This window comes from Anneissia japonica, unplaced genomic scaffold (assembly GCF_011630105.1).
Source record: "Anneissia japonica isolate Jap-2015-1 unplaced genomic scaffold, ASM1163010v1 scaffold4024_len430915_cov183, whole genome shotgun sequence".
Taxonomy (NCBI): Eukaryota; Metazoa; Echinodermata; class Crinoidea; order Comatulida; family Comatulidae; genus Anneissia; species Anneissia japonica.
Genome location: NW_022726558.1, coordinates 109561 through 135667, shown reverse-complemented (window position 1 = coordinate 135667; position 26107 = coordinate 109561). Strand labels below are relative to the sequence as shown.

Sequence of the window (26107 nt, the reverse complement as noted above, 5' to 3'; positions counted from 1 at the left end):
AATTTTAGTTTTGGCCTTCCTGTTTACTTGTTTAGGCTGTTTATTCTAATCTCACCCAGCCTATTGTTTCCAATCATGCTTGCATGAAATTCTCACTTTATACCATCTAGCTTTTTCTACCCTCACTCACTCGCCAGTGAGGAAGGACTAGTGTTGTCCGAAAGCTCTGGTTCTGTTTCTGGCTGTTTACTCACGTTTACTTTTTAGCTGTTGCTTATAATTTTTGTATCTCTTTCCCACAGCATTGTTGTTTTCCAGTATTTTGCCTTTTAATCTATATATATATATATATATATATCAGGGCTAGAAATTTACTTTTTCAGCCACTAGCAACCTATTGCTAAAATGTGCTAGTTGTTAAAAATGTAACTAGCAAAATTAGCTTCTCAACTAGTAAAATATATGATACAAACTCAACATATTATTTTCGGAAAATAAATCGTATGAAAATAACTAATGATGTACTTCTATAAATTTGTGTGTTAAATGTTTCAATATAATATTTTCTGTTATGGTGAGTGTAGTACAATAAATATCACAAAGAAATAACCAAGTGAGTATAAAAAATTGATTTCTATACCTTGTACATTTATTCAATTCAGTGTCAGAAAATTTTTAATATGAAAAAAAAAATCATGATACAAAATAAAAATTTAATATTATACTTAATTTATTTTTAAAAATAAGTTAAGTTTATCATTCATTTAATTTTTATTTTGTATCTGTGATTTTGTTTTTATATTAAATATGTACTGCTTATTGGAATTTTTCAAAATAATATAATTATAAATAAAATTTATTTTATATTAATTTTATATCATATTATTTTGAAAATTTAAAAAAATATTCATGTTTAGTGTCACACTCTAAGAAATATTCAGGGGCGGGAGGAGTGTATCTGTGATTTTGTTTTCATATTAAATATGTACTGCTTATTGGCTGTCTCTTATACACATCTAGATGTGTATAAGAGAAAACTGCATTGGTAGCAAGCCAAATCTTTGACAGAAAAAGGCCATAACAGAAACTCAATTTTACATAAAAGATTTGTTTGTACAATATTTATTTTGATAGGCCTTGGTCTTTTAAAGCTGGGGCTAGGCGTTTTGAGCTCCGATATTTTAAAGCTCATTTACTCAATACTGGTCTGTGCGACAACTTAACCATTTCGCCACGACATGCTTCAAATGGTCACAATAGAAATATATTGGTTGGTCCAATACAAAAGTGTGGACGTAACATTTACACCAAATCTGCTAAATTAACATCCCCCCAATCCTCATATTCCTTATATGACCCACATCATTTATTATAGAAAGAGACCCAAATATACATTTTTGTACCGTGTTGATTATTAAGCTTAACAGTCGATAATAAAAATAAAATATAGAAGACAGTTTATAACATTTTCTGATTATCATCATAAATTCTTTTGTTTAATGTGACAAGTCATTATATGATTGATTTATACAATGCAGCAAACATTATTCATTTTCAATTTACATTTTAAACATATTATCACCACTTCTGGGTAATTTTGAAACACTGTAAACACCAAAAAATACATCTATTTATTGATTTCAGTGAACCATTGTTGAAAACTGGGCTAACGTAACATTTTTTTTTACACATTTTTCTAAAAAAACATACATTGACACCATCAGTCTCTTGACTAAAGCATTCTCGCTGTATTTCCTACATGGTCGTTCTTGGTCTTATTTTACAGCTTATCTCTACCACTTGGAAAGTAAGTGATAGTAACTATGGAAACGTCTCTTCTGCACGACAAAAATTTCTTTTATTATTTGCATATGCCAGTTCAGCCATGCGTCCCAAGCTGGTGAAGCTTATATATATATATATATATATATATATATATATATAATCTCACCCAGCCTATTGTTTCCAATCATGCTTGCATGAAATTCTCACTTTATACCATCTAGCTTTTTCTACCCTCACTCACTCGCCAGTGAGGAAGGACTAGTGTTGTCCGAAAGCTCTGGTTCTATTTCTGGCTGTAGATGTGTATAAGAGACAGGACTTGGTTTATAAACCATTGCCGAGTTACTTGCTGTCGGTTGCAAATGAAAAATTAAAATTGACTGTCTCTTATACACATCTAGATGTGTATAAGAGACAGTATATATATATATATATATAAATAATAAAATTGTTATTAATTAATGTTATCATATATTAAAGTCTCATAATACTCAAGTGTATGGTAGACGGTTATACAATACTCAGAATCCTTACTACTACTGGTATATTTACCATATTAGAGCTTACTATTACCTTTGTTCAACAATCTTGATGTGTTGTAATTTGTTTACAGAGGCCCACATTAATGTATGATGGTCTACATGACAGAGCCTTAAAGCATTACTTCCGTGAAACTCGCGTACGTCGGCAGCTGAATCACATGACTTGCAGGCCACACACAAAAAGAGAAGCAGATGTGAGGTAACCATGATCGCTAACACATTCAATTAATTATGTTATTAATCAAAATAGAGTAAAAGCTAACTGCTTTTAATAATCAATTTTTATATTGTGACATGTATATTAGTATAGCATCTTTGGTATGGATGAACACCTCTACTGTTGATAATTTAAGATGGTAATATTTTGAAAAAACATATGTCCCCATCAGGATTTGAACATACGGTACCTTTTTGTCAAGGTATCATCTATTATAATAGTAATTAAAATGTTGTTTGTGGTATTTTAAGGTGCTTTTACATAATTTGAATTATCTAATTTGATTATTTTAATAATGTAATTATAGATTGTTTGATGTGTGTGCATGTTGTAATAAAATTTTTTTTTTTTTTTTTTTTGTTAACAGGAAAGAAGTTGATAAGTATATGCAAAATTCAAATTATTCTGTAAGTATAAAAAAAATACATTTAAATGCATTTTGAGTGGGTGAGTGGGTAGAGTAGATACAGTACATGGTAGACAGATACTTGGAAAAGTAAATTTGTCCAAAGCAAAAGCAACACAAGAACACTTATCTCTACATACTAACGTAGTGTGAAAATGTACAGCCTTTTTGATTTTATAGTTACAATAGTCCACTACTACTAGACAAAGTGCCATGCGTTATTTTAGTGTTAGCTACTATTTCAATAGTTATAGTACTACAGAATGTCTGATTTTTTTTGGTTACAAGTTTTAAAAGCAATTCCAAACAATACAATTATTTTCATTAGTATTGATCTACTACGTTAAATTTTACAGTAAATATTACAATATTTTTATAAATTAATTTGTAACGTTAAAATGTTTTGACTATTAATATATTTTGACTACTGAACTTCTGTAGGTGTAGACAGTCGATCTATTTTGCCAACGAAGGGTTTCTAATGTATTTTGAAATTAAGGAGTATTTTCAAAAATCATCTGAAATGAATGGCGTCCGGAGAGAGAGGTTCTGTTTACACTCGCCATTATTATTTACACTGTCTGTATAATTTTGTATGCACAGTCTCTCAGTGCATATTTAAGTATTAAAATCAACTGAAAAGATGGAGTAAAAAAGCAAAAATAACTGACTCATTTATATGCTACTCCTATAAATATCCATTTTAATCAAACTAATTTCTGTCTTGTTTGTCGAGAAGACATGCAAAATTCGAAATCAGCACTGCAAGTTATGGCAACGTCATGTGCTATGTTGCATTCACTTTAAAAAGTCATTTGTGTTCAAAGATCACAGTTTTTGTTACATTGTTTGAAACCAGAACTGAGATTATTGAGCATCTAATAAATATATCAGAGGTCATCTGCAATCAGTAATTTACATTGTAGCAGTAATATATTATGCATAGCCAGATGTTTATTGTTTGGTTCCAGAAATATTGTCACATTTTCTTAGAAATTAATGTACTGTAACAAGAGACAATACATGAAAATATTGATATAGCATACAAGGTTTTTACAGTTCACTTCATACTCAATGTTTCCATGGTAACCATGTTCTAATAACAATAACAATATTTTCATTTTAGTTTAAGCGACATATATTATTATTAATAAGCAAGTAAATTGCAGGATGGAACAATGCATTATAAGCTAAGTCTCTTATGTGACTTAGGAAGTGGATCGATCAATCAATCAATCAATCAATCAATCAAACTTTTATATTGCGCCAATTCCAAAAAAATGATCAAAGGCACATTGTACCCTGAAGTTGGGGGTGAACAAAAAAGTCTTTAGGTTTATTTTAAAAGAATCAAGGGAGGACGAGTGTTTAAAAAATGATAGTAGTTCGTTCCAAAGAAAAGATGCAGCACAAGAAAAAGTACGACCACCGTAAGTCTTAGTACCGAAACAAGGAACAAATAGCAATGATTTGTCAGAAGAACAAAGGCGGCGAGATGGAACATGTCGAGGAACTAGTTGAGTGATATAAGATGGACGAGAAAATAATAAAGCTTATATGTTAAAAGGAAGATCTTGAAAACAATTCGTTGTTTAACTGGGAGCCAATGAAGGGTCAAGATTACGGGAGTAATAAGATGACGGCATGACGTAAGTGTACACACACAGGCTGCAGAATTTTGTATTTAAGCCGGTAAAGAGGAGAAGAGGGCAGCTGAAAAAGAAGGGAATTGCAGTAATCGAGTTTTGTTGAAATAAATGCATGAACAAGAGTTTCAGGTTAGTTTCTGTCAAGGTACTGTCTGATTCGGCGGATATTTCGAAGACAGTAATTAGATGATTTGCAGATGGAACTGATATGCTGGTAAAAATTGAGGGATTGTTCCAATATCACACCGAGTTTATGGACTGATGTTGCAGATTTAATTTCAATTGTGTTTAATTTAAGCGATGGAAATTGATTCAGTGATGAAGTAAATTTGGAGTGAAATATAATAAATTCGTTTTTTTAGGGTTAAGTATAACAAATTATATGACATCCACGATTCGATTTCATAAAAACAAATTTTGAATTTTACCAAATACAGAAAGCTGATTAGATGGGTTGAAAGGAAGAAATAATTGAATGTCGTCAGCATACATATGGAATTGGATTTCGTGTGAACAAATGATATTGGCAACAGGAGAGATATACAACGAAAATAAAAGAGGACCAATACAGAACCTTGCGGGACACCACAATCTAAGAATTTCCAAGTTGAAAAAGAATTATTAATATTGATGTTTTAAGATCTAGCACAAATGTATGAGGAGAACTGTGCCAGAGAAACTGAAATTATTTGACAGTCATTCGAGAAGAGTTGTAATCTTTAGTCCTTTTCATCTTATGATATTATATTTATTTTATTTTAATGCCTGAAGTATACACCACATTTGAAAAGAACAGTTACCTTACATATTAATTTATATAATATTGATATCATACTTCTGAAAAATCGAAACATCAAGATTTTTCAACAAAATCAACAGTTCTTTTCAGAACTAATATTTGGTGTACTTTAAGCATTAATCATTGTTACTTCACAATGCAAACCTTCAAACAATATTTTATACTTTGTTATTTAGAGTCCTCACACAAATGTTATGAAAGCGAGGGCATTTCCAAAAAAACGGTAAGTTTACCATTTCAATTCCTTTTCTCTTGTTGGTGACAATATCAATTCTTACTTGTAGTAGATGACTGAATTACTACATCCAGTAATAAAAGTTTAGATTTGACTATGCTGTAACAACCAAGAATTTAACATTATGCATGGCTTTTGTAGCTGCTGCATTATGTCTCAATGTTGATCATTCCATTACTATAGATGGGGCAACTTCAAGGGTGGCTCTGTATTGATGAGGTCACGACATGGTCCTATGTTATCACAAGGCGAAGCAACAAGACTGGTGAATAATGCTACAAGACTACTGGTGGCAACTGTAAGTAAACTACATATTGATATTCTCAATGTTTTTTACTAACATTGAGTTTGACACAGCAGTAATAGATTGGTCAGGTTGAGGTCAGGGTTTCAATTCCTTACTTTGCATTTTGTTTGTGTCCTTGTGCCAGACACTATACTGCATTGCTTCTCTCCACCCAGAAGTATAAATGGCCAGCAAGTAGGGTGCCTGCTGCTCCACCAACACATAAGCATGTGAACCCACTGATCAGAGATAAAAATCCACTCTGTAACTGAAAGGAAAAGTGCTGTGTATATGCTCACATATACAATATATATCAGCTAGCAACTAATCAGTTATGGTTGATAATATCTTCCACACTTTCATGATGAATTATTTATATTTCTCAGGAAACAGTTCCCTTGGAAAATATGAATGAATCAAAATATTCAGCTAAAGTGAGTTTACTAGTCTTTGTATTTTTCTCTAATCTCATTTTTTTTTTCTCTTTTCTCCTCTTGTCAATGTGCATTCATTTAATTTATTGTTCTGTAAGCTACTAGGGGAGCAGGACCTATTCGGTACAGGATAGACCTACTCTGTTCTACTACAGGGTCCATGTTTCTGAGTAGTTGATACATTCTGCGTTCCTATTGGTGCGTAGTTTGTAGTGTACTAGCACCCAATCCTTGCTTTTTCAAATGACAATTGTCTATTTGATTCAGGTTTATAGAATGAACAGTAACAGGAGCAGTCTACCTAGTATAACTGGGTATGAAGAACCAAAGAGAAAGTCACCAACAAGGCCCAAATCTTCATATGGAATACGACGACAAAACATGAATGGTAATCATAAAGTTGTACGTCCCAAATCAGCTCTTGGTCTAACTGACAAAAGGCAGCCTAGCTCAGCTCGATTTGGTTATGATGTCGCAGGCAGGAAGATCCGTCTTGCTAAGAAGGTTAGTGTATAATACAAAATATTATGTTTATTTACAGTTAAAGGTCCATGATCTTAGAGCAAGTTATTTCATGTTTAATGCTGTTTCCAAAATCCCCAAGATTTTACTGATGTTTGGCAGTCTGTCACTTCTATTTGTAAATTGTGCTAGTTGGAGGCATTAATAAAATATAAATAAAATTGATATAAAAATGGTGAGAAAAACATGTTCTTTCTATTGAGATATGAACCCAACACCCTCTGACTACTGTTTGAGTGCTCTACCAACTGAATCACGAAAGCCAAGCTAGTAAGCTTTCTTGGATTTTCTCATTTGTACACATATTTTTTATTAAGGTATTGCATAAAATCTGTTAGACCAATTTGTATGTTTGTATTTACAGACACCTCAATATTATGATGCTTCTGAATCATCAGATGCATTTGATCAATCCGATGATGAACCAATGAACATCTTCATACCAGTCAATCAGGCAGCAATAAGTCAAGCTAATTCATTCAATCAGAATCCAGAATGGTTGAGGTAAGTATTTTTGAACAAGCTTTTTTAATATAGTTTTAAAAAATATTACATTCTTACAAATTAAATTTCATAGCCAGGGGTAGAATCAGAATTTCTCAAACAGGAAAACAAAGGGAGGAGGAGGGACTTGTCTGCTGTAGTCTATAATAAACAAAATGATGCACTGGTTATGTCTTATACCCAGTTAACTTTTGGATGAAGTTGTAAAAATAGAGGTAGAGGTAAGGGTAGGAGAATAACCCAAGCCTCACAGCGTCATTGTGCTGAATTTTATATGGCCGTGGTCAGTGACCATCTAGCCGCCGTAAAGAGGTGCTTATATTAGTTACATGTACACGTCATTCCACAACAACAGGGGCTGAAATAACATCATGGTATTAACCTGCCCACCCCCACTCTTCCGAAAGATGCAATGGCTTCTTTAAAGTGCACATGAGCCAGATGCGTACACTCGACCTCTATTTTAGTCCTTAACCCGAGAGGACTTAGTTCTACCAACCAAACCCTGGACGAGGGAGCGGCTCAACCAGTGCCAATGTTATTATTAGTATTAACCATTCCCAGCAGTAAATATTCAGCCTTCACTAATTAGTTGTAGTGTTCTCAAACAATATGACTGGATTGGTAGAAGAAAGCAGTACAGTATTTGATTATGATCTAATTTAGATAAAGATAAACCGTTACTAATAGGTTGGTTTTTTTTTTCTTTTTCTTTTTTATAAGCATCTAATTAATAAGGTTAGCGGTGCCCCTGCTTTACCGCTTAACCACTCAACTTTCTACTTTCCCCCAAGATTTTACTCTAAATAATATAGAACATCAACCTTTAAAGCTAATTAATGATTAATATATTTGTGGCAATATCAAGCCATTTCGGTCGGAAGTCACTAGACCGATTTTGAGATATAAGCAAAAACGATTGACAAGGTCAAAATTTTAACTTTCAGGTTTTGACCTAAAACATTTGTGGCGATATCAAGCCATTTCGTTGGAAAGTCAGATTGGCTTATTTTAATCAGCTGATATTTTTAGGGCGTGGCTTTGCCACCTTGCTTCATTTTTTCGATCGGAGCATGGGCATGGTAGCTGTGCCCGTCATGTGTTCTTTACTAGCGTTTACTCGCGGAACAGTATGTGGCTATGAAAAATAAAAAGCCTCCTTCCCTTGTCAGTTTTCTATCCTGGAAAGTCCTCTTTATTAGGCTTACTTTAGGCCTATATTTGAACATGGAGTTTGAAACTGCAAAATTGTTTACCCTTGATTGCCAACATTTAAAACGCGTTTTATTTATAATTTAACGCAATGCCCCTTGCGTCGAATCACATGACTGCTGTTTTTGTTCAAGGAAATGTGCCTTCCAAATTGGCATGGCTAATATTACATTTTATACATATTTATATAAAACTTTTCACAGTTACGAGATACATTATGTACATTATTTGTATAAATTTTCTGTTTAATCAAACAAATATAACCCCTTGTTGCTAAGGTAAGATTCAAATGTACAGCGCTGTGCTAGGTGCTGAGCCTACTATACTCCAGCACATCAATAACTCGATCGTTTATCGCTGTTTTCTTGGGACCTGCCAGTTGGAGTAGCGTTGTTGAAATTGTTATAACTTCAGATCTAGGAATCCGATTTTGATAAATTTTCACTAATATAAAATTTATAATGTGCTTATTCATATCTCAAAATGACATTTTGCGAGCGACCAAAATTGCTTGATATCACCACATTTGAAACTTACTGTATACTGATCCTAGTAGTATTTAAAATTTTAAAGATGGCAATCATAATTAGATTGTAAACTTATTTATCATTTTTCAGCATTCAGATGTCACAGGTCAGTGTTGATGATGAAGAGGAAGAGGAGCCTGAAGCAGTGACAGCTAAACCAGATAATCCAAACCTCTACAGTATTGATAACACCACACAGACTGGTTGTGAAATCAGTACACAGACCGTCGAGAAAGAAAATTCCAAGGACACGCAGACACGCCATGCAAACAGCGAAGAATGCATGACAGATCCATATCAAGCAGACATGGCCGTTCAAACTAAGCCGCCTCCTGTTACATCATCAACCCAGACTAAACCCCCACCTCCTACAATTGCAACGCAGACCATACCTCCCCCACCAACAATATCCACCCAAACAAATCCGATCCCACCAACTATATCCACGCAAACAATGCCTGAAATGGCGACGCAAACACAGTTAGAGATGTCCACACAGACCATGATTTCTGCCGAGGTGCAAACGCCACCTAATCAAGGGACGCAAACAGCGCCACCATCCCCAGAAATAGGGATACAGGTTGATCCTCCACCTGAGGAAGATGATTACGAACACATGAAGCACGGGCCTAGGCTCAAATCTGGACGTAGGTCTATATATGAGTTGGCCATACACACAGGTGACCGTCTTGGTGCCGACACACATGCAGATGTGTTTATAACCTTGTTTGGTGAGAACGGCAACACAGGAAAAATAAAACTAAAGCAGCCTAGGGAGACCAGTCAGAACACAAAAGCCAAATTTCAAAGAGGACAGGTATTGAAGTAGTTTTGATTTTAGATTTATTTTTAAACATTTTTTTCCATGCATCATCTTCATATTGTCGCCGACACCATAAATATATTATCTCATAACTAGCATTTGAATATCCATTTGTTTTACTTATATTTTCCTTTCATGCATTTATCTTAAATAGAGTTTTTTTGATTATTAGGTTGATATGTTCAGAGTTGAGTCATTTTATGTTGGTAAATTGGAATGTGTTGAGATTGGTCATGACAGGAAGGAGTTAGGTGAGTTAATTCTTTAATTAACTTTCTTGATTGATTATTTTCAAGATATACAGTAAAATATATTAAATATTGAATTCAATTAAAGGTTTCCCTCCAGTTAAAGACCACTTTTAGAACCAGTGTTTACATGGTCTTCAGCAGTTTTGGTCTCTAATTAGAATAATAAAAACAAGAGCACTCAGTAGAGCATCTCCACCCACAGCAAAACCCTTTCTATAAAATCAACCTCCCAAAAAAAGTTCCTAATTTACTTCTACCACTACCACCCCAACTCATTTCGCTCCTTTCCTCTTCAAAAACGCACAATAACTCACCAATCCCTTCCTCTAAATTAATTCATCAAAAGTATGTTTCTACATGCCTACCACCAACCACAATCTACTTTAAAGAAGTTACACTAACAAAAGTTAGAGCTTATAAGGAAGCCTCGCAAAATAAAGCAACGCGTATACCCGTCTACAACGCGTGGTTGGGGATTAAAATCTCTTCGTGTTGCCGACAAGTGGTTCAAGATTCTGATCAAAAATTCTGGACAGTTCCATTTCGCGAATTAAGATTCATTTTCCGACGTTATTGTTGTACTTGTTTGCGTCGGTTTATCTCGTGATTTTGATGTACTGTAATTTGTGGCAAATCTCTTTTCCATATTGTGTCATAGGTTTCAATCATTATTATGAATTAATTTTAATACTACAGTATATCTCGTCATTTGTTATTGAGCAATTCTGTAAAATTTACAACCGAAATGTCCAATTTCAAGGTGAAACCCACTGAAATTTTCTATAAACTTTACTGTAAGTTATAATCAGGCCAAACTAATGTTGCCATGAGTAGTGACAGGATAAACAAAATTTAATGCCAGTACCTGCTTCTTCTGGAACTATTCATAGGGACATTCCCACAGTTTTGCTGCTATGGAAATACAGACTGAATCACGGGTCATTGATCTTGCTGCGGGCCAAGCTATGCATAGCTCAAACCGTTTGTACGCCACCCAGTGATAACGACTCGACATTACCATGGAAGTTGCCGTTTGCTGGTTAAAAAAAATGCATAGAATAAACTAAGGGAATGTCAATCTCTGAATTTTTGTGTGCAATTAAATTCTTGTATTATTGTTATTATATTTATTTTCCTATTAAGTCTCTTTTTACTAATATATTTTTAATTTGTTATATATATTTAAAAATGGATTTGTTACGACACAGCCAAATTAATTTCTGTACAATAATAGACAAGGAAGTGACAAACAAAATTAAAAAAAAAAAAGAAAAAAAAAGAAACAGTTCATTCAATGGAACATAAACTAAAGTTAATTAGCATAAATAGTTTATTACATGGAAATAATTAGTGATCAAGATCTACTGTGTGTGTACAACAGTCGCTTGTATATGCTTGTATGATAGTCTGATCTAAACACAATACTCTTACTTTTAGTGGTTTTTTTTTTTCATTTTGGAAGCTGAAAAAATGGCTACCGTATCCGAAAATGGCATAGGTGTCCTCTACACCCAGGCCTAATTTCTGTTTTCAAAATGACCTACAAAGAATGCAATGAAAATAAATAGGGAAAAATAATGCCACCCTAGCTTACTGCACTAAATTCTGATTTTCATCGTATATGCAGAGTATTCATTGGCGATCACTGTACTTTATTATGAATATGGCTACAAATAGTAGGCCTATTGTACAATCATTTATTGATATACAATATTATATTTAAATGCAAGGTTATTCCCAACTATTATATCGGAACAAATTATTGAATAAACAATAAATCAATGGATAGAAAGAGAAATTTGAAGAATAAAATAATGATAATATGTTAGAGATCGTAATTCAGTTCATATCCCATAGCCCATTGTTACAGGACCAGAGTCAAGTGTCTAAATTTTACTTTGATCTTAAACATAGAGTAATTGCTCTATGGATGGAACTGCAAAATTTTATTTACGTTGTCAAAGCTACAGACCCTATACTTTCAGCCGGCCATGCTGTACTGTATCAAGGAAGACGTTCCAAGTCCACTTGATACGCTGTACTATATCAACAATTGACAACTACTTTTAAACATTTTATGCATTTTATAAATGAAATTGAAATCCCTTTAGTAAAGTAACATAATCATTTGGTACATTCAAGCATTTAAAAACAATTTAATAATTATAAAATTAGTTACCCATATTGAATGGTAGAGTCCATGGTTAATTAACGACGCAACAAAACATGTGCTTCGCTGTTTGAAGAAGGGTGAAAGCAATACATTGAACAGCAAGCTAGAGAAAATATATTTTACAGTATACAATACAATACCTTCTTTAAAGAGCCTCATCATCATATATATATAATAAGTACATTACTTTTCCACTAAACTTCGAGATTAATCAACATTAAAATAGAATAGAGTCCATGTTTACAAATGTGCCGCATTAAAACATGTGTTTCATCGGTAGAAGAGGATGAGAGCAGTGCATGTTACAGCTAGCTAGAGAAAACGGTTTAACCTTTTTTGAAACGTCTGTCATCACATACAATGGATATACTGTTCCTCCAAAGTTCAATCAATATTGAAATAGATAACATATATATATCATACATATATATCAGTTGTACACCTGCCAATTCCTTACATGTTCTGATTTAACATACTAGCACGTTTTACCTTTTATAGCTGACAAACAAAATGCATGCAATGTATTGGTGTTGAAATGGAAGTATTATGGAAATAGAAATATGGGGATTTGGTTTTAGCATCACATGTTAAAATGTAAAGATTCATTAAAAGTATTCGCAATAAGTTCCAAAAAAAAAGTTATTACATACAGAACGCTGTAAATATTTACTGTCATTGCACTAATTTAAATATTCATTATATAGCTATTGTTTCAGCCTATAGGTAATACGGTAAATTTTTCTTTAAATGGACCTCATATCCACACCATACGTCGGATCAGGACCAAAATTTAAACAATTCTTTATTAAAACATGACAAACTATTATGGAAAGCGTAATTTTCAGCCATTGATCCAATCAAGAGATATTTAGGTGTGAGTCCTTATGGCCCTCACATGTACCCCCGTATTTGTATCGTCACCAGCACTTTACAATTTCTTCCTTTTAACTTGGTTAAACCTTCCACAAAGGTTTCAATCATATCATTTTATTATTTTTTGAAATATCTGGTCTGGAACGTTTTCCTTTGAGTGGTCTTCATATTCACACCCTACGCTGGTTGGCCACCAAAATTTAATCACCTCATCCTTGGGTTATACCAAACAATCCAAACAATTTAAGATATTTTGGATAATTTATTCCTTGTAACTTCTTTAAACTTCCAGGAAGTTTCATTCATGTCAGTTGATTAGTTTTTGAGTTGAGATATCTTGTCTAGGATAAAATCCTTTAAATGGTCCTCACATCCACACCCTAATCCAGACAGTCACCAAAATTTAATCACCTCATCCTTGGGTCATACCTAACAATCCCTGTAACTGGAATTGACATATATTCAGCCATTTTTTAGATATTTTGTGCACAAGAAAAAAACTGAAACAGCAAAGAGTTACACACACACATAAACACACGAAACAAAAACATATATCTCCTGGCGGAGATAATAAAAGATATTTGTTAATATGGGACCACAGAAGAGATTGAATATAAATACAATTAAGTTCCCTTTTTTCTCCCATTATTTTTTATTAATTGGAGGATGTTTTGGTGGGGGAAGAGGGAGCCTTGAATCCACATTGGAAAATGAGACAACTTTTAATGCATTTAAAATGAAAGTATAATCGAACGTTTTGTAGAAAATATTTCCAACCTTTGGATTATATATTTGATGAACCTAAATCTAAATTTTAACTATGTGGTTACCAGTGGCATATCCAGGATATAAGGAAGGTAATGCTGAATGAAATGCAACTCCACACCATGTCAGCATGTCTTGGCTGGCGCTGACATGCGAACATTTTCAGTATTTTGTACTTCTGGATGCCCGCAAATGGGACTATTTTTGACAAAAAAAGAGTAAAAGAACAAATTAATTAAATAGGTGTGGAAAATGCATTTAAATACTTTCAGTTTTAAAAACTACCATACCCACCTGAGCCCGACCATGGTTGGGGCTCAGGTGAGGAAATTTTAAGAATTTAAGACTTATAGAAAATTGAAAATAGCACTTGAATATTACAAAATCTACAATATCCACCTGAGCCCCACCATAGTTTTGGGGCACAGAATTTGAGATTTTATAGATGCCCAAAACAGCATTTGGATACTTAAAATTTATGAAAACTATCATCCACCTCAGCCCAGTTGAGACTGAGGTAAGACAATTGTAAGAATTTGTGACTTTAATACAAAGAATCTACAAAAATTACTATATCCACCCCATCATGGTTGAAGGTAAGGTGAGAATATTTTTGGAATTGATGATTTCTAGATGCTGCCCGAAAATTGCACTTTAATAACTTTAAATTTATGTCAGTTATGTTTTAAAATTTAAAAAGGGGCACTTTTTTTATTAATTCAATCTCTGAAGGAGGGTGCTCAGGCACCCCGAGCACCCCTCCTGGACTACTGTATAGTCTTATCAACCAAAATGCATGACCTATTGTTTGCATTGCAGTAGTTACACATTTTAAATTTATTTGGATAATGTTATTTTTAGGTCACCTGACAGTAATTTTTTGTTTTTAGTTTGTTTTTAAGTTGGTAAATGGCAACAGAAAAATTATAGTCATATTAATTTCATAATATTGTAATGATATGAGGATTCACCTAAAAATACTGTTTTTAAGTCGTCAGGCCTGTTAAACTTCACATTAGTCTGAAAATGAGCATATAAATCTAATTGTTTTTTGGAAACCTGCTCGCGACCCAACGCAAAAGTTTGGCGACCGATTTTTGGGTTGCGACCCATAGTTTGGGAAGCGTAGTGGTAGATAGACCTATTGTGAATTATTTAATTTTAAGGTGATATTTTATTTCTAGGCTGTGCTTGGTTTTTGGAGAAGGTTCATGTAAAGGAGTACCAGGATGACGTCACCTATGAATTCCTATGTGAAAAGTGGTTGTCAGCTCAAGATGATGATGGCAAAACAGCTAGAACTTTACCTGTTGGTAACATCACCATGGGTAAGAAGAATTGTTTTTTTGCAGAGATGCAACACCCATGGGCTCTTACTGGCTAAAGGCAAGGGGGTACCAGACTCTTCTGGGGCCCTGAGATATTAATCAGCAATTATTTTGCCAGAAATCATGGGCTCCAAAATGGCTGAGCAGGGTTTAATGAAGGAAAAAAAACCCAACAAAATACACTGTTAAAATGTTAAAACAGACAGGGCAAGTTTGTCCCTCACCCCACTGGGTATTAGGGCCCTAAAAAGCATTAACTTTAGGCCTCATTGTTATTCTACAGCGGAAGTGTGATATATTGAAATATAAAACAGTTCAGGATTCATCCCTCCCTTTGTTCACTGATCAGTAAAGCCTTCTTGCTGTACTCATATTTTTTTATTTAAGTAACTTCATGTTTATGGAGTTAGACATGTACACACATAAACAGGCTTTCCTTTTCTGCTATATAAATGTTTTTTTTTTAAATTGTTTTAGATGTTGTTTAATATATTATATATTATAAAGTAATATATAAATTGTTGAAGATACAATTAATATTATTAGTCATTGCCATGTCACATGCATTCTCTAATCATATTTTTTGTTTAGACGTATCATCTGATTCTGAGACTGACTCCCAGCACAGTTACGTGGAAAGTAGCCCTGACAGTGAAGCTTACCCAAATCAAGAACCCCACCATAGGAGGATGATCATTGTTGAAAATGCAAGTACAGGTTATGACAGTGATGGCAGTAAAGGGAGTCATAATAGTCAAGCTACACGTAGTAGCAGTGGAACTTCTTCGAGTGAGACTGATAGTGAGAGTGAGAGTGATGGTGAGGATAAGTTTGACACAATGCAACAGAACAATAGGAGAGACAGTGATGACAGTGACAGCACTGAAGAGAGTAGTGACAGTGATAGCGAGAGTGATGAAGAAGAACAACAAACAAAGCAATACAACTCTAGAAACAACCAAGACCAAAGAGGGCAGCATAACAGAAGTAGTTCTGATGGGCATGGTAAACATCATGGCAGTGGTGGTCAGTCCGATAATCAACCAGTTGAAGGGACCTCATATCAAGGTGACTCTTTGTCTCATCCAAGACCATTAAAGAGCATTCAGGAAGTATCGGAGGATGGTCAGCTCAACCACAGCCCACCCTCTGGTGACATGGAACGTCAAAAAAAGAATTACATGGCAGGATTTGAGGTAAAAATATTTCTCATTTCATTTCCTTCAAAATATCTTCATTGTGAACCATATAGGTCTACTTTTTATTTAACCTTTATTCATATACAATGCAAACAGCTTCCAACGTACTGTATTATTTACAGTATTTGTTGGCCTATTGCCTGCTTGCTAATGTTCTGCCCCTTATTCTGTAAAAAAAAAACGATGGTAGCGGCATTTTATCATTGACTACTTCTTTCAGTGTGGATTTGGGGGTATTGCATCTCGACTTGATTAAATATTGCTTCACTCTAACTAAAAACTGTTTCCCCATTCACCTTGCACTTTGGCCCAGTCAGAGACCATTTCCTGAGAAGTGCACATTGACTCCATTAAATTTCTTGCTAACGATGTCATGTTGGAAATACCAGATGGTGTCTGGCGGGGGATAGTTTTTACCATGTATTTCAAGGCCTATATGTATACATTACATATTTTTCCAATGTCGTATAGATAAATAAATTGTCAGAATGAAAGAATTGAATACTGTTTTATCTACACCACATGTTTTTTTTGTGTCACTGAAGAATTAGCAAATAAATACAGTGGTACACATTCAGTTGTATGTTTTATTTATATTTCAACATTAATATAATGAAACTCAATGTTGTTATTAATATATTAAACACATAACAGCTTCCCCACATGAAATAACAGTAGGCCTAAAGAATAGAAATATATAAAATACAAAACAAGACTTAAACAAGACTAAAAATTAAAATTTTACAGAAGCGTCCGGTAAGCATACAAGCTTAATTTTAAATTATTGTTAGCAAGGGCGGCGCCAACGGGGTGGGGGGACCAGGGCCCCTCCGTCGGGGAGAAAAACCACAATTTGTCGGGAAGAAAAAAAAATTATATGTATTTTGTACATATTAGTAAACTCTAAAATCAATTAAATAAGCCTTTGAAACCCCTAAATTGTCAAATCTTTGGGGGCTTTTCCCCCTGGACCTTTTTCGAAGTATTTTAAGTGACGCTCGACCACGCCCACTTTGCTCTCATCTGGGACTTTGGGCATCCACACCCCCCCCCCCAGTTCAACAACGCTAGTCCAAACGAGGCCTGCTCTAACGACACGGACGCGTTTGTCATCGAAAACAATAGAAACAATGCAAACATGTTAAACGGCACAACTCCATTCAGATGTGTGTGGATTATTCACAGCTTATTAATATTCATGAGACACAATAATTAAATGATCGCTTTCATAGACACGTTTGTAATACATAGTTTTTCCAAACCAGTTTCTGTTGTTGGGGATAATTTGTAGATTGTGCCTAACCAATAGCATATTAAAAAGTATTTGTAAATTTATTTATTCTTTCTTCCTCTCTCTAATATGCATCCTTAATTTTGTTAAAAGGCTGGAGTGCTTGCACGTAAAGAAAGAGAACAGAAGAAAATGGAAGAGGAGGAAGGAAAAAAGGAGGAAGAAAGGCAGAAAGAAGCAGCACTGCTTTCTGGTGATACTATTCATGAGTGCTGTAAGAAAGGGAACCTGGCAAGAGTCAAGCAGTTAATCCAACTCAAACCAGATCTCAAAGAGTAAGCATTACAATCCCCTCATTTGATTTTACAGAACATACATACGTCCATAACTATTACTTCATCTAACACTCATCCCAACATAGACTGAGCTTCTTCAACATCCATGCAGTTGTTGTGAAGGCTGTTAGACCTTCTTTTGACATTGTCTTTGTCTGAGCCTGATGAATGTCATCTTGTAATATTTCTGAAGCAAAAATTTGCTTCAGTATGGCTTGATGTTCTTTTTTATGCAGTAGTCAATACTAACCTCTATAAGGTTTGGTGTTTAAAATTCAAACAGGCTGATAAATGTTTATAAATTCAGGCACATGGGCTGAATATGTGCAGTATGTTGCTATCTTGTGTACAAGCGACAATCCCTTCACAAAACAACTCAGACATGCTGGCATGATATTATGAATTCATATGATTAATGGCTGGATTTGATTTCTTTATGTAAAACACACCAAGGATGAAAATAATGAAAACCTACAAAATTTATTAAAGACGTCAAGCAGTCTAAAATTATCTTCCTTTATGTGCAAAAACTTACTTAATACAAATAACTTAGTACAAATAACACTGGTGTCAATTATCTTAGGCTTACAGATGAGCGAGGATTTACACCACTATTAACTGCTTCCGCAAGTGGTCAACTAAATGTGGTGAAGTTCTTGACCATCTCTGATGCGGACATTAACAAGGAAACGCCAACAGGCTACACCTGTCTACATCTGGCTGCTATTAATGGTTATGTGAATGTGATGATGGTCCTTACTGCCATGGGCATGTCAGTAGGTGCCCGTACAGTGGACCGTCAGACACCGCTGCATCTAGCTGCTATGAGGTTAGATATACATTTAATATTCAAATCAGGTTACTCATGCTTCTGGGAAGAAAGCAAGGTAATGCCTTGCTCAAGGACAAGAATTGTTTTTATTGAAGTTAATTATTGTTATAATTAAAAGAAAGTTTTTCATGAATATTGTCTTGTTATTTATAGTGGACATCTTGAAGCTTGTAAATGGCTGGTAGCGAACCGTGCAATGATAGATGTCAGGGACACCAGCGATAGGACACCTCTCATTCTCGCAGAGGAATACGATCATGAAGACGTTCTCAGTTTCTTGAAGTCTTGTCATAGTGAATTGAAGAAACAAGACAGCTCACTGAGTTTGCTTAGAACAAAATCAGGGACGGACTCTGATGCTCTCTCAGATGGTCAGACTTCTGAATCATGGTCTGCAAGTCCAAGGGTAGGTTTCAATGGACCTTTCCGCAAAGCTCCGCCCCTTGGATATTGTTGCTAACATCACAGTGTAAAATATTTGCAAACGTACGTTTGTGAGACGTGCTTATCCCTGGCCCTGTTCTGTTTGATCAGTTGTTAAGTGAGATTGAAACTCAAGAAAGGTCAATTAGTAATACTCTGCTTGTTAGTAGTACAGTACAGTAACAATAATATTTGTTTTATTTATATAGTATATACATAAAAAAGCAGCATTTATGTACTTTACAATTTTACCCCAGTCATTGAATCAAACACATCATCATCTCACAGTGGAACACTGTTTCATAAGCAGCTAGAATAAGAACTTTGATATTGAATCCTATATCGGTATATAATGTATTCCTTATAGACTCGCCAATTGGTCCTGTTTTATACTTATAGTTCTTGTGCATGTTAGAGCATGCAGTACACTTTTTGAAAAGAGCAAAAGATGTCTCTCTGCATTTTGCCTTGTTTACAAACCAGGAGAATATGTTTTATATTTTAGTATAAAAAATACTAATATCTGTTTTGTTTACAGAAATCCACCACTCCATCCACCACCCCATCCATAACATCAAGTAAGAAGAAGCAGAAGGAAGAAATAGAAATTCTACTTGTAAGCATTTAGAATCTATTTTTAAGTTTTACCATGCCTTTAATTTTTCCTCATGCATAGAAGATATCTGCAATTAATTGTTTTGCTATTTTTTTTTATTTGATTGGTTAACAGAGTTGTCACAAATATATTTAAAAAAAGAGTTGACTTATATCTAAATTTAATTTTATTAACTGAATAGTGTTAAGATTATGCATTTATTATAGTTGTTTTAAATTTATATATTTATTGATTGTTTGTGTTTTTTTTTTTTTATCAGAAACGACAGACGTCTTTTCAACAGCAACAGGCAAGCATGAGTTCTTCAGGCATGAGTTTTCTCGACAGCATCCGCAATGAGTACAACGACACCTCACCACTAGCTTGAGCACACTGATGCTATTAACTTGTGTACAAATGCATTGTACAGCTATCTTTACTAGAGTGGCAGCACAATACTTGTTTGAGACACTCAACCATTGGCCTGATCACAGTGAGACCACAACAACTTGAGTACAGTGCTAAAAGCTTGAGTCAGCAGTGTTAGACTACTAGTTTAAGTACTGACACTGCACCACTATCCTGAATACAGGGACTCCACATTCCTATCTGGAGTACAATGCTAAAATTCGGTACAGCAGTGTTACGCCACTAGTACATACACTACGCCACTGGCCTGAAGATAGTGACACCGCACCCTTAGCTTGAGTGCAGCACCACAAGCATGAGGCAAGCAACATTATGTCACTAGCTTGAGATCAGGGACACTATGCTTTGTGTATAACCTAAAGCTACTCTCTGCTCAGGAACAGCGACAAAACCAACTGAAAAAGGATAATAGCTACGTGAAACAATTATGCAAAAAATGGCCTGTGCATCATGTTAAGACTGATTCAAAACATGAGTCGCAACACCAGAAGAAAACTAAGACTGATTTATGAAAAGGCCTTATATACCGGGCCATCACTGAACTGGTTTACCCCTAAAAATACCATTCATTACAATAAGTATTTACCAAGTACAGTAGCTCCATAACAACCTAATATTTCATGTGTATTCATCTTGTACTTAGTGTGTGAGTGGATCTTATCTCAATGTGTGTGTTGATCTTTTTCTTAGTGTGTGTGATCTTGTAGTAAAGGTGTAAACAAGAATATTATGTACTGTACTGGTATTTTATTATTGTACTCATAACAAAAAAAAAGAAGATATATAATAAATGTTCAGTGAAACGATTTTTAAAACATTTTCAAGGTGGTAGTCTTCAGTGGATAAATGAGTTTTAACTGTCTATTTAGATTCAAGAGAAAACCTAAAAGTTGAATGAAAATTTTGGTCAATAATTCTACCCTCAGTTATAAACTCGGAACAGACAAAAATTTACAAGACTACATTTGTGGTTTTTAACCTCAAAGCTACACTTGCTTTCTATAATTCTAATGAACCATTTTGGTTAAATTATGTGTGCGTAGCTCAAACAATTCTCAAATTATCATCTTGTAGTATTTGTTTACACCACCTATTCCAATTAATAATAATAAACCATAGGCTTATAAGACTGTATGTAATTGTCTGAAAAAAAAAATTGACCAAAATGAAGTTAAATCTAAACTTCTTTTTATCAGAGTGGTATGGTATTGAGTATAAAAAAAACTAGGTGCCCTGCGAACAGGTAAAGCCTGTACATAGTAACCATATTTGTTGGTGCCACAACCACCATAAATAATATATTGCTACCACCGTATTAAACTTAGTGCTAACACAACTATGTTTACATTGGTGCTACCACCTCCTATAAACTATCCATATTGATTATTGTGCCACCTGTAATTAGGTCGAGAGTTTATGAATTTATTAACAAATAAAAGACAAAGTAAATCATCCAAAGATTTTGTTGTGATAAAACATGAAGTGGGTTCTAATTCAATTGAGTGTGAAGAGATATATTTTATTAACATGGTTTGTATCTTGCTGTAATCTCAGCTTTTTAAAATATTTTTAATGTATTAAGCTAATAGAAGCTGTATATGTTGCATTTTATAAGTAATTATTATCATCGTTATCATTTACTATAGATGTTGTTGTTGCTGTTATTATCATAAACATTGTTGTCATCATCTTTATTATTATTGTTGCTGTTGTTTATATTATTCTATTATAATATAAGTTCTAAACTATTATTTTAATTCAAATATTTTTTGATTTTCTCAGATTTTATACCTCAATTTTAACTGTCAATACTAGTATTTAATTTTGTACTGTTTCTAAATTGCTGTTTATTATAATAAATATTTTATGTCTATGATTATTTTCATAATTTTGATTCAACAAGCTTTTTAAAGCAACCTGATGTAATAGTATAAATTTGTATACATCTTGATTTATTAAATAAATAAATTTCTATTGTCTCTTTAAATCATGAATTGCATGAATTATAAGCTTAGTATATATAGATAAAATGCATTTTAGAAACCAAAGAAAGAAATATCAGAAAAAAAGTATTTTTTAACAGTATCATGAAATATATATATATATATTTTTTTTTTGTCTTTCGTGGGTGCATCCCACCTTTATTTCAACCATCGCAGAATAATTTTTTGGCCAATTTTTGTCAATGAATTATAGAGTCAATATAATTTTTTTCCCACCAGGAATATTAATTTTTTCACAATGTATTGCAAAGTATGCAATGAATAATCGTAAGTTACATGAGGGTTATTTATGTATGGAGATAATAAATACAGATAATAATATTTGAGATAAACATTATTCCCTATCGGGATCCAAACCAAGACCTTCCGGTTACTGTTCGAATATGATACGCATTCACATATTTATAATACTGTATATATCTACACATACAAACAGACATTATACACATATTAAATGTATGCAAGTACTCAAACTCTCTTTATGTAAAGAAGTATGGTAATATATGTACATTTGAACTGTTAAATATATAAATATACTTCAAATAGATATTAAACAAAAATATGATAAAGTAAATGAATGAATCAGTGTTGGGTAGAGAGGCTATAAACCCAGTGGAGGCATAGAAGCCTCCCTTTTCACCAAGACATGTTATTTTGAAATGATAATTGTAAAATAATGAAACAGATTGAAACAGAGTTAGAACAATTGCACATAGTGATAATAAAATGGAAAACTGCAAGGTTAGGGTCCACACACGGTGCAAGTCCAAGACTATCTTGGCTCTGTGTGTATGTGAGACGCATAATTAGTTTTACATTCATTTGGTTTATTCATTGTGCAAATAAGTTTATGTATTATGATATGTTCCCGATTTCGTGGTTTTGCATCAATTAAAGCTACATATTCAATTAACACGTTTTTTTGGAAGTTGTGGAATTTTTTCCTTTATATGCTTAAAGCTTGTTCCAACCATGATATTAATAATTTTAAAATTTGAGTCTATCTATGATTTCTATAATAGAGGTTTCTTATTGAATTTAATGAATCTGTTATTCCACAGCCTCTGTTTTTTAATCTCACAGATGCAGTGTGGTTCAGAAGAATGTACATTGTTAAATTTTATGCAAGAATTTAGCATATTTTGATAAAATTTAGGCATTTTAACAAACGTATTATGATCTTCATAACTAACTTCAGTCATACATAAGTTATAAGGCAGAGGATTTAGAAAGAAAGATGGAATAAATTTCCACTTTCCTGGGTCAGGGTTTAGTAATCGTTTAACCCAGCTTAATTTAAGGGATTCAACCATTGAATTGAAATCAATCATCTTAAGACCACCCTTAGTAATATCTTGTATGATTGTATTTCGTTTTATTTTTTTCTTTTCTTTCTTTCCATAAAAAGTTATATAAATTATTGTTAACCTCAGAAATAATGGATTGTGGTATATCTATGACACTTGCGTTTCAATTTTTAAACTCCTTGTCATATCCGATGTATACTCCAAGAAACTTTATTGGTTCTTTGATGAAGGTGATATCGCAAGGGTTACTCTTTTTATTTACATTGTACCCAATCCACATACCTTTGGTTTTATTTTTATTCAAATTATTATTATCTGCATTTGTATATAAAGAACCCCTTACCAAAGAAAAAATGTCCCTTTAATAGTGTCCATGTTGTTAAAAGGTATACTTCCCTTCGTTTCATGGCCGAAAATGTGCCCACTTAATCTTACGGTACTGTATGGTTTACTCTATGTAGTATATTAGCTTTAAACTGGAAATTAGTATTTAATGGTGATAGCTTAAGTGGTTTTTTAAATGAGCAATTCAAATTTTTATTATAATTTTTTTTTCATTATTTTTCTTAATTTTTTATTGTGCAGTATATCTATCTTTATAGGGAGTAAGAGTGATTGGCAGAGTGGTTGTGTTTCAGTCTCTCAACCTCTGGGTCAGCCTGGTGGTTGAGCTTGTGTTCTTGAAAAAGGCACTTTACCTACGTTTGTGTCTCTTCACCCACGTGTATAAATGGTTCGTTCTGGTTAGGAAAAAGGCAGCGTGGAAAAGAACTGGCCACCGTACCACACAGTGATGATTGGCTAACTGCTCATTCCCCTACATTCAGTAATGAATACGGGATCACCTTTATATCTATCTTTAAAAGTGTTCTTAAAACAAATATATTTATATTGCTAGATATGAGAGTTAAGTAGATAATAAGTATGTATTGTACATTTCTATACATAAATTTTTATATATTGCTATCGATATCTAGCTCTGCTGCAATGATGTATTTGTGTTTATGTGAATAAACCATTATCTATCTCTATAAATTTGCATCTAATTGCTATATAAATTTGCATATAAATTTTGCACTCTAACAAGGATAGCGTATGTTGCAGTGAGTAATTTTTTAAAATTTTGTTTTGAATGAATATGATACAAAGGAAAAGTTTGATGTTATGGCCAGGGTAATTCCAGCTGTGCTCATTTTGTCAGCTGTTTTGTTTTTGGAAGAACCATTGTTTCCTGTAAGTTTTTCAACACCGAGAAGTGTGTCTGTATAATTACTTCTCATCTACAGAACTTGCATGTTAATGTGTGGGTCATGAGTTCATACAAAGTTATTGGTAGATAATATCGGATACAATTTTTTGAAATATAGCAATACAATTGTTGCACTTGATTGCGTGATGAAGGTCATGCACTCTTTTTTAAGTTGTATACTGCATTGGTCCAATTTGTGGACAGCACTATATAGAATTTAAGGTACAGTACTACCGTAGAACCTCAAATTGAAGCATGGGTTTCTGTTCGAAATGGGCTTCTTTTCGAGATGGGTTTCTTTCCGAGGCTACTTTTGCAAAGTGAAGAAGGGGCCACTGTAACATCAATTTGTGTCATTGAGTGTATTAACCGGCATTAAATCACCTTGTATAAACCAAGCATGTATTTAATTTTATAACAGGATCATAGTGTAAAACAGTTTATCTCTGATTATGTTATCCTGTAAAAAAATGTTTTTAAATAGATAAATAATTTTTTTTGTTTCTTTGAAAAAAGGGCGCTTTGTATTACTGAAAGGAAAGGGGCTAATGTTCACTTATAATATGATTTTAGAGGAACTTGTAAAACCTACCATTTTTGTTTCATTTTAAACATGAATACTACTACTATTATTAAGCCTAATTAGGGAGTTCTAATTTTTACTTCGAATTTAAGTTGGGATTACTTTTATCATTTTGAACATGTATGGTTTTTAAATTAACCCATTTCCATCTAGGCCTACTTGTATTGACTGTACTATCTCCAATAACACTAAGTTTACTTTCATTTTTGCTGTTTCGTTCTACAGTGGTTGAATAGTACTGTTGACATCATATTATTGGTGTTGCTAATGAACATAAGTCTTACGTTTTAGCGATTTTGTCTTATAGTTTTTGTTATGTAAACCATAGATGTAATATACTTTTTTACTGTTATGTATATTGAGACTACATAGTGTATAAAATGTAGTTTTATTAAAATTAGTATGACAGTATTCACTTCACTTCACTTCACTTGTCCCTTTTTACAGTGGCTTTATTCTGTTTTCCTATCCGTAGCTAAGGAATTCAATCTCAAGTACAGTATGTAAGTTACTTTGGCAAGGACGAAACAAAGTTGTAGGCCTATGCAGATTGATTATATGTAGCGCCGTAAACAATATAAAAAAAAGAGGGATGTTATAGGCCAACAGGAACATGATGTTATATAAAGTTATAAGCCATAGCTCTCAGT

At 33.6% G+C, this 26107-nt stretch overlaps 1 protein-coding gene across 1 annotated transcript in view; it reads left to right on the top strand.

The window, feature by feature from the left end:
* The window catches only part of LOC117113275, a 33661-nt gene extending 7784 nt beyond the window's left edge, over positions 1 to 25877 (top strand). The window contains exons 3-18 of the mRNA XM_033256572.1: positions 2339 to 2466; positions 2852 to 2891; positions 5515 to 5561; positions 5757 to 5871; positions 6246 to 6293; positions 6561 to 6797; positions 7180 to 7319; positions 9149 to 9875; positions 10054 to 10132; positions 15128 to 15271; positions 15863 to 16467; positions 17855 to 18036; positions 18620 to 18865; positions 19022 to 19274; positions 19830 to 19907; positions 20167 to 25877. Coding sequence (XP_033112463.1) covers positions 2339 to 2466; positions 2852 to 2891; positions 5515 to 5561; positions 5757 to 5871; positions 6246 to 6293; positions 6561 to 6797; positions 7180 to 7319; positions 9149 to 9875; positions 10054 to 10132; positions 15128 to 15271; positions 15863 to 16467; positions 17855 to 18036; positions 18620 to 18865; positions 19022 to 19274; positions 19830 to 19907; positions 20167 to 20274 — 3177 coding nt within the window. The 3' untranslated portion in view covers positions 20275 to 25877. The remainder of the gene's footprint in view (positions 1 to 2338; positions 2467 to 2851; positions 2892 to 5514; positions 5562 to 5756; positions 5872 to 6245; positions 6294 to 6560; positions 6798 to 7179; positions 7320 to 9148; positions 9876 to 10053; positions 10133 to 15127; positions 15272 to 15862; positions 16468 to 17854; positions 18037 to 18619; positions 18866 to 19021; positions 19275 to 19829; positions 19908 to 20166) is intronic.
* Positions 25878 to 26107: the final 230 nt, after the last annotated feature.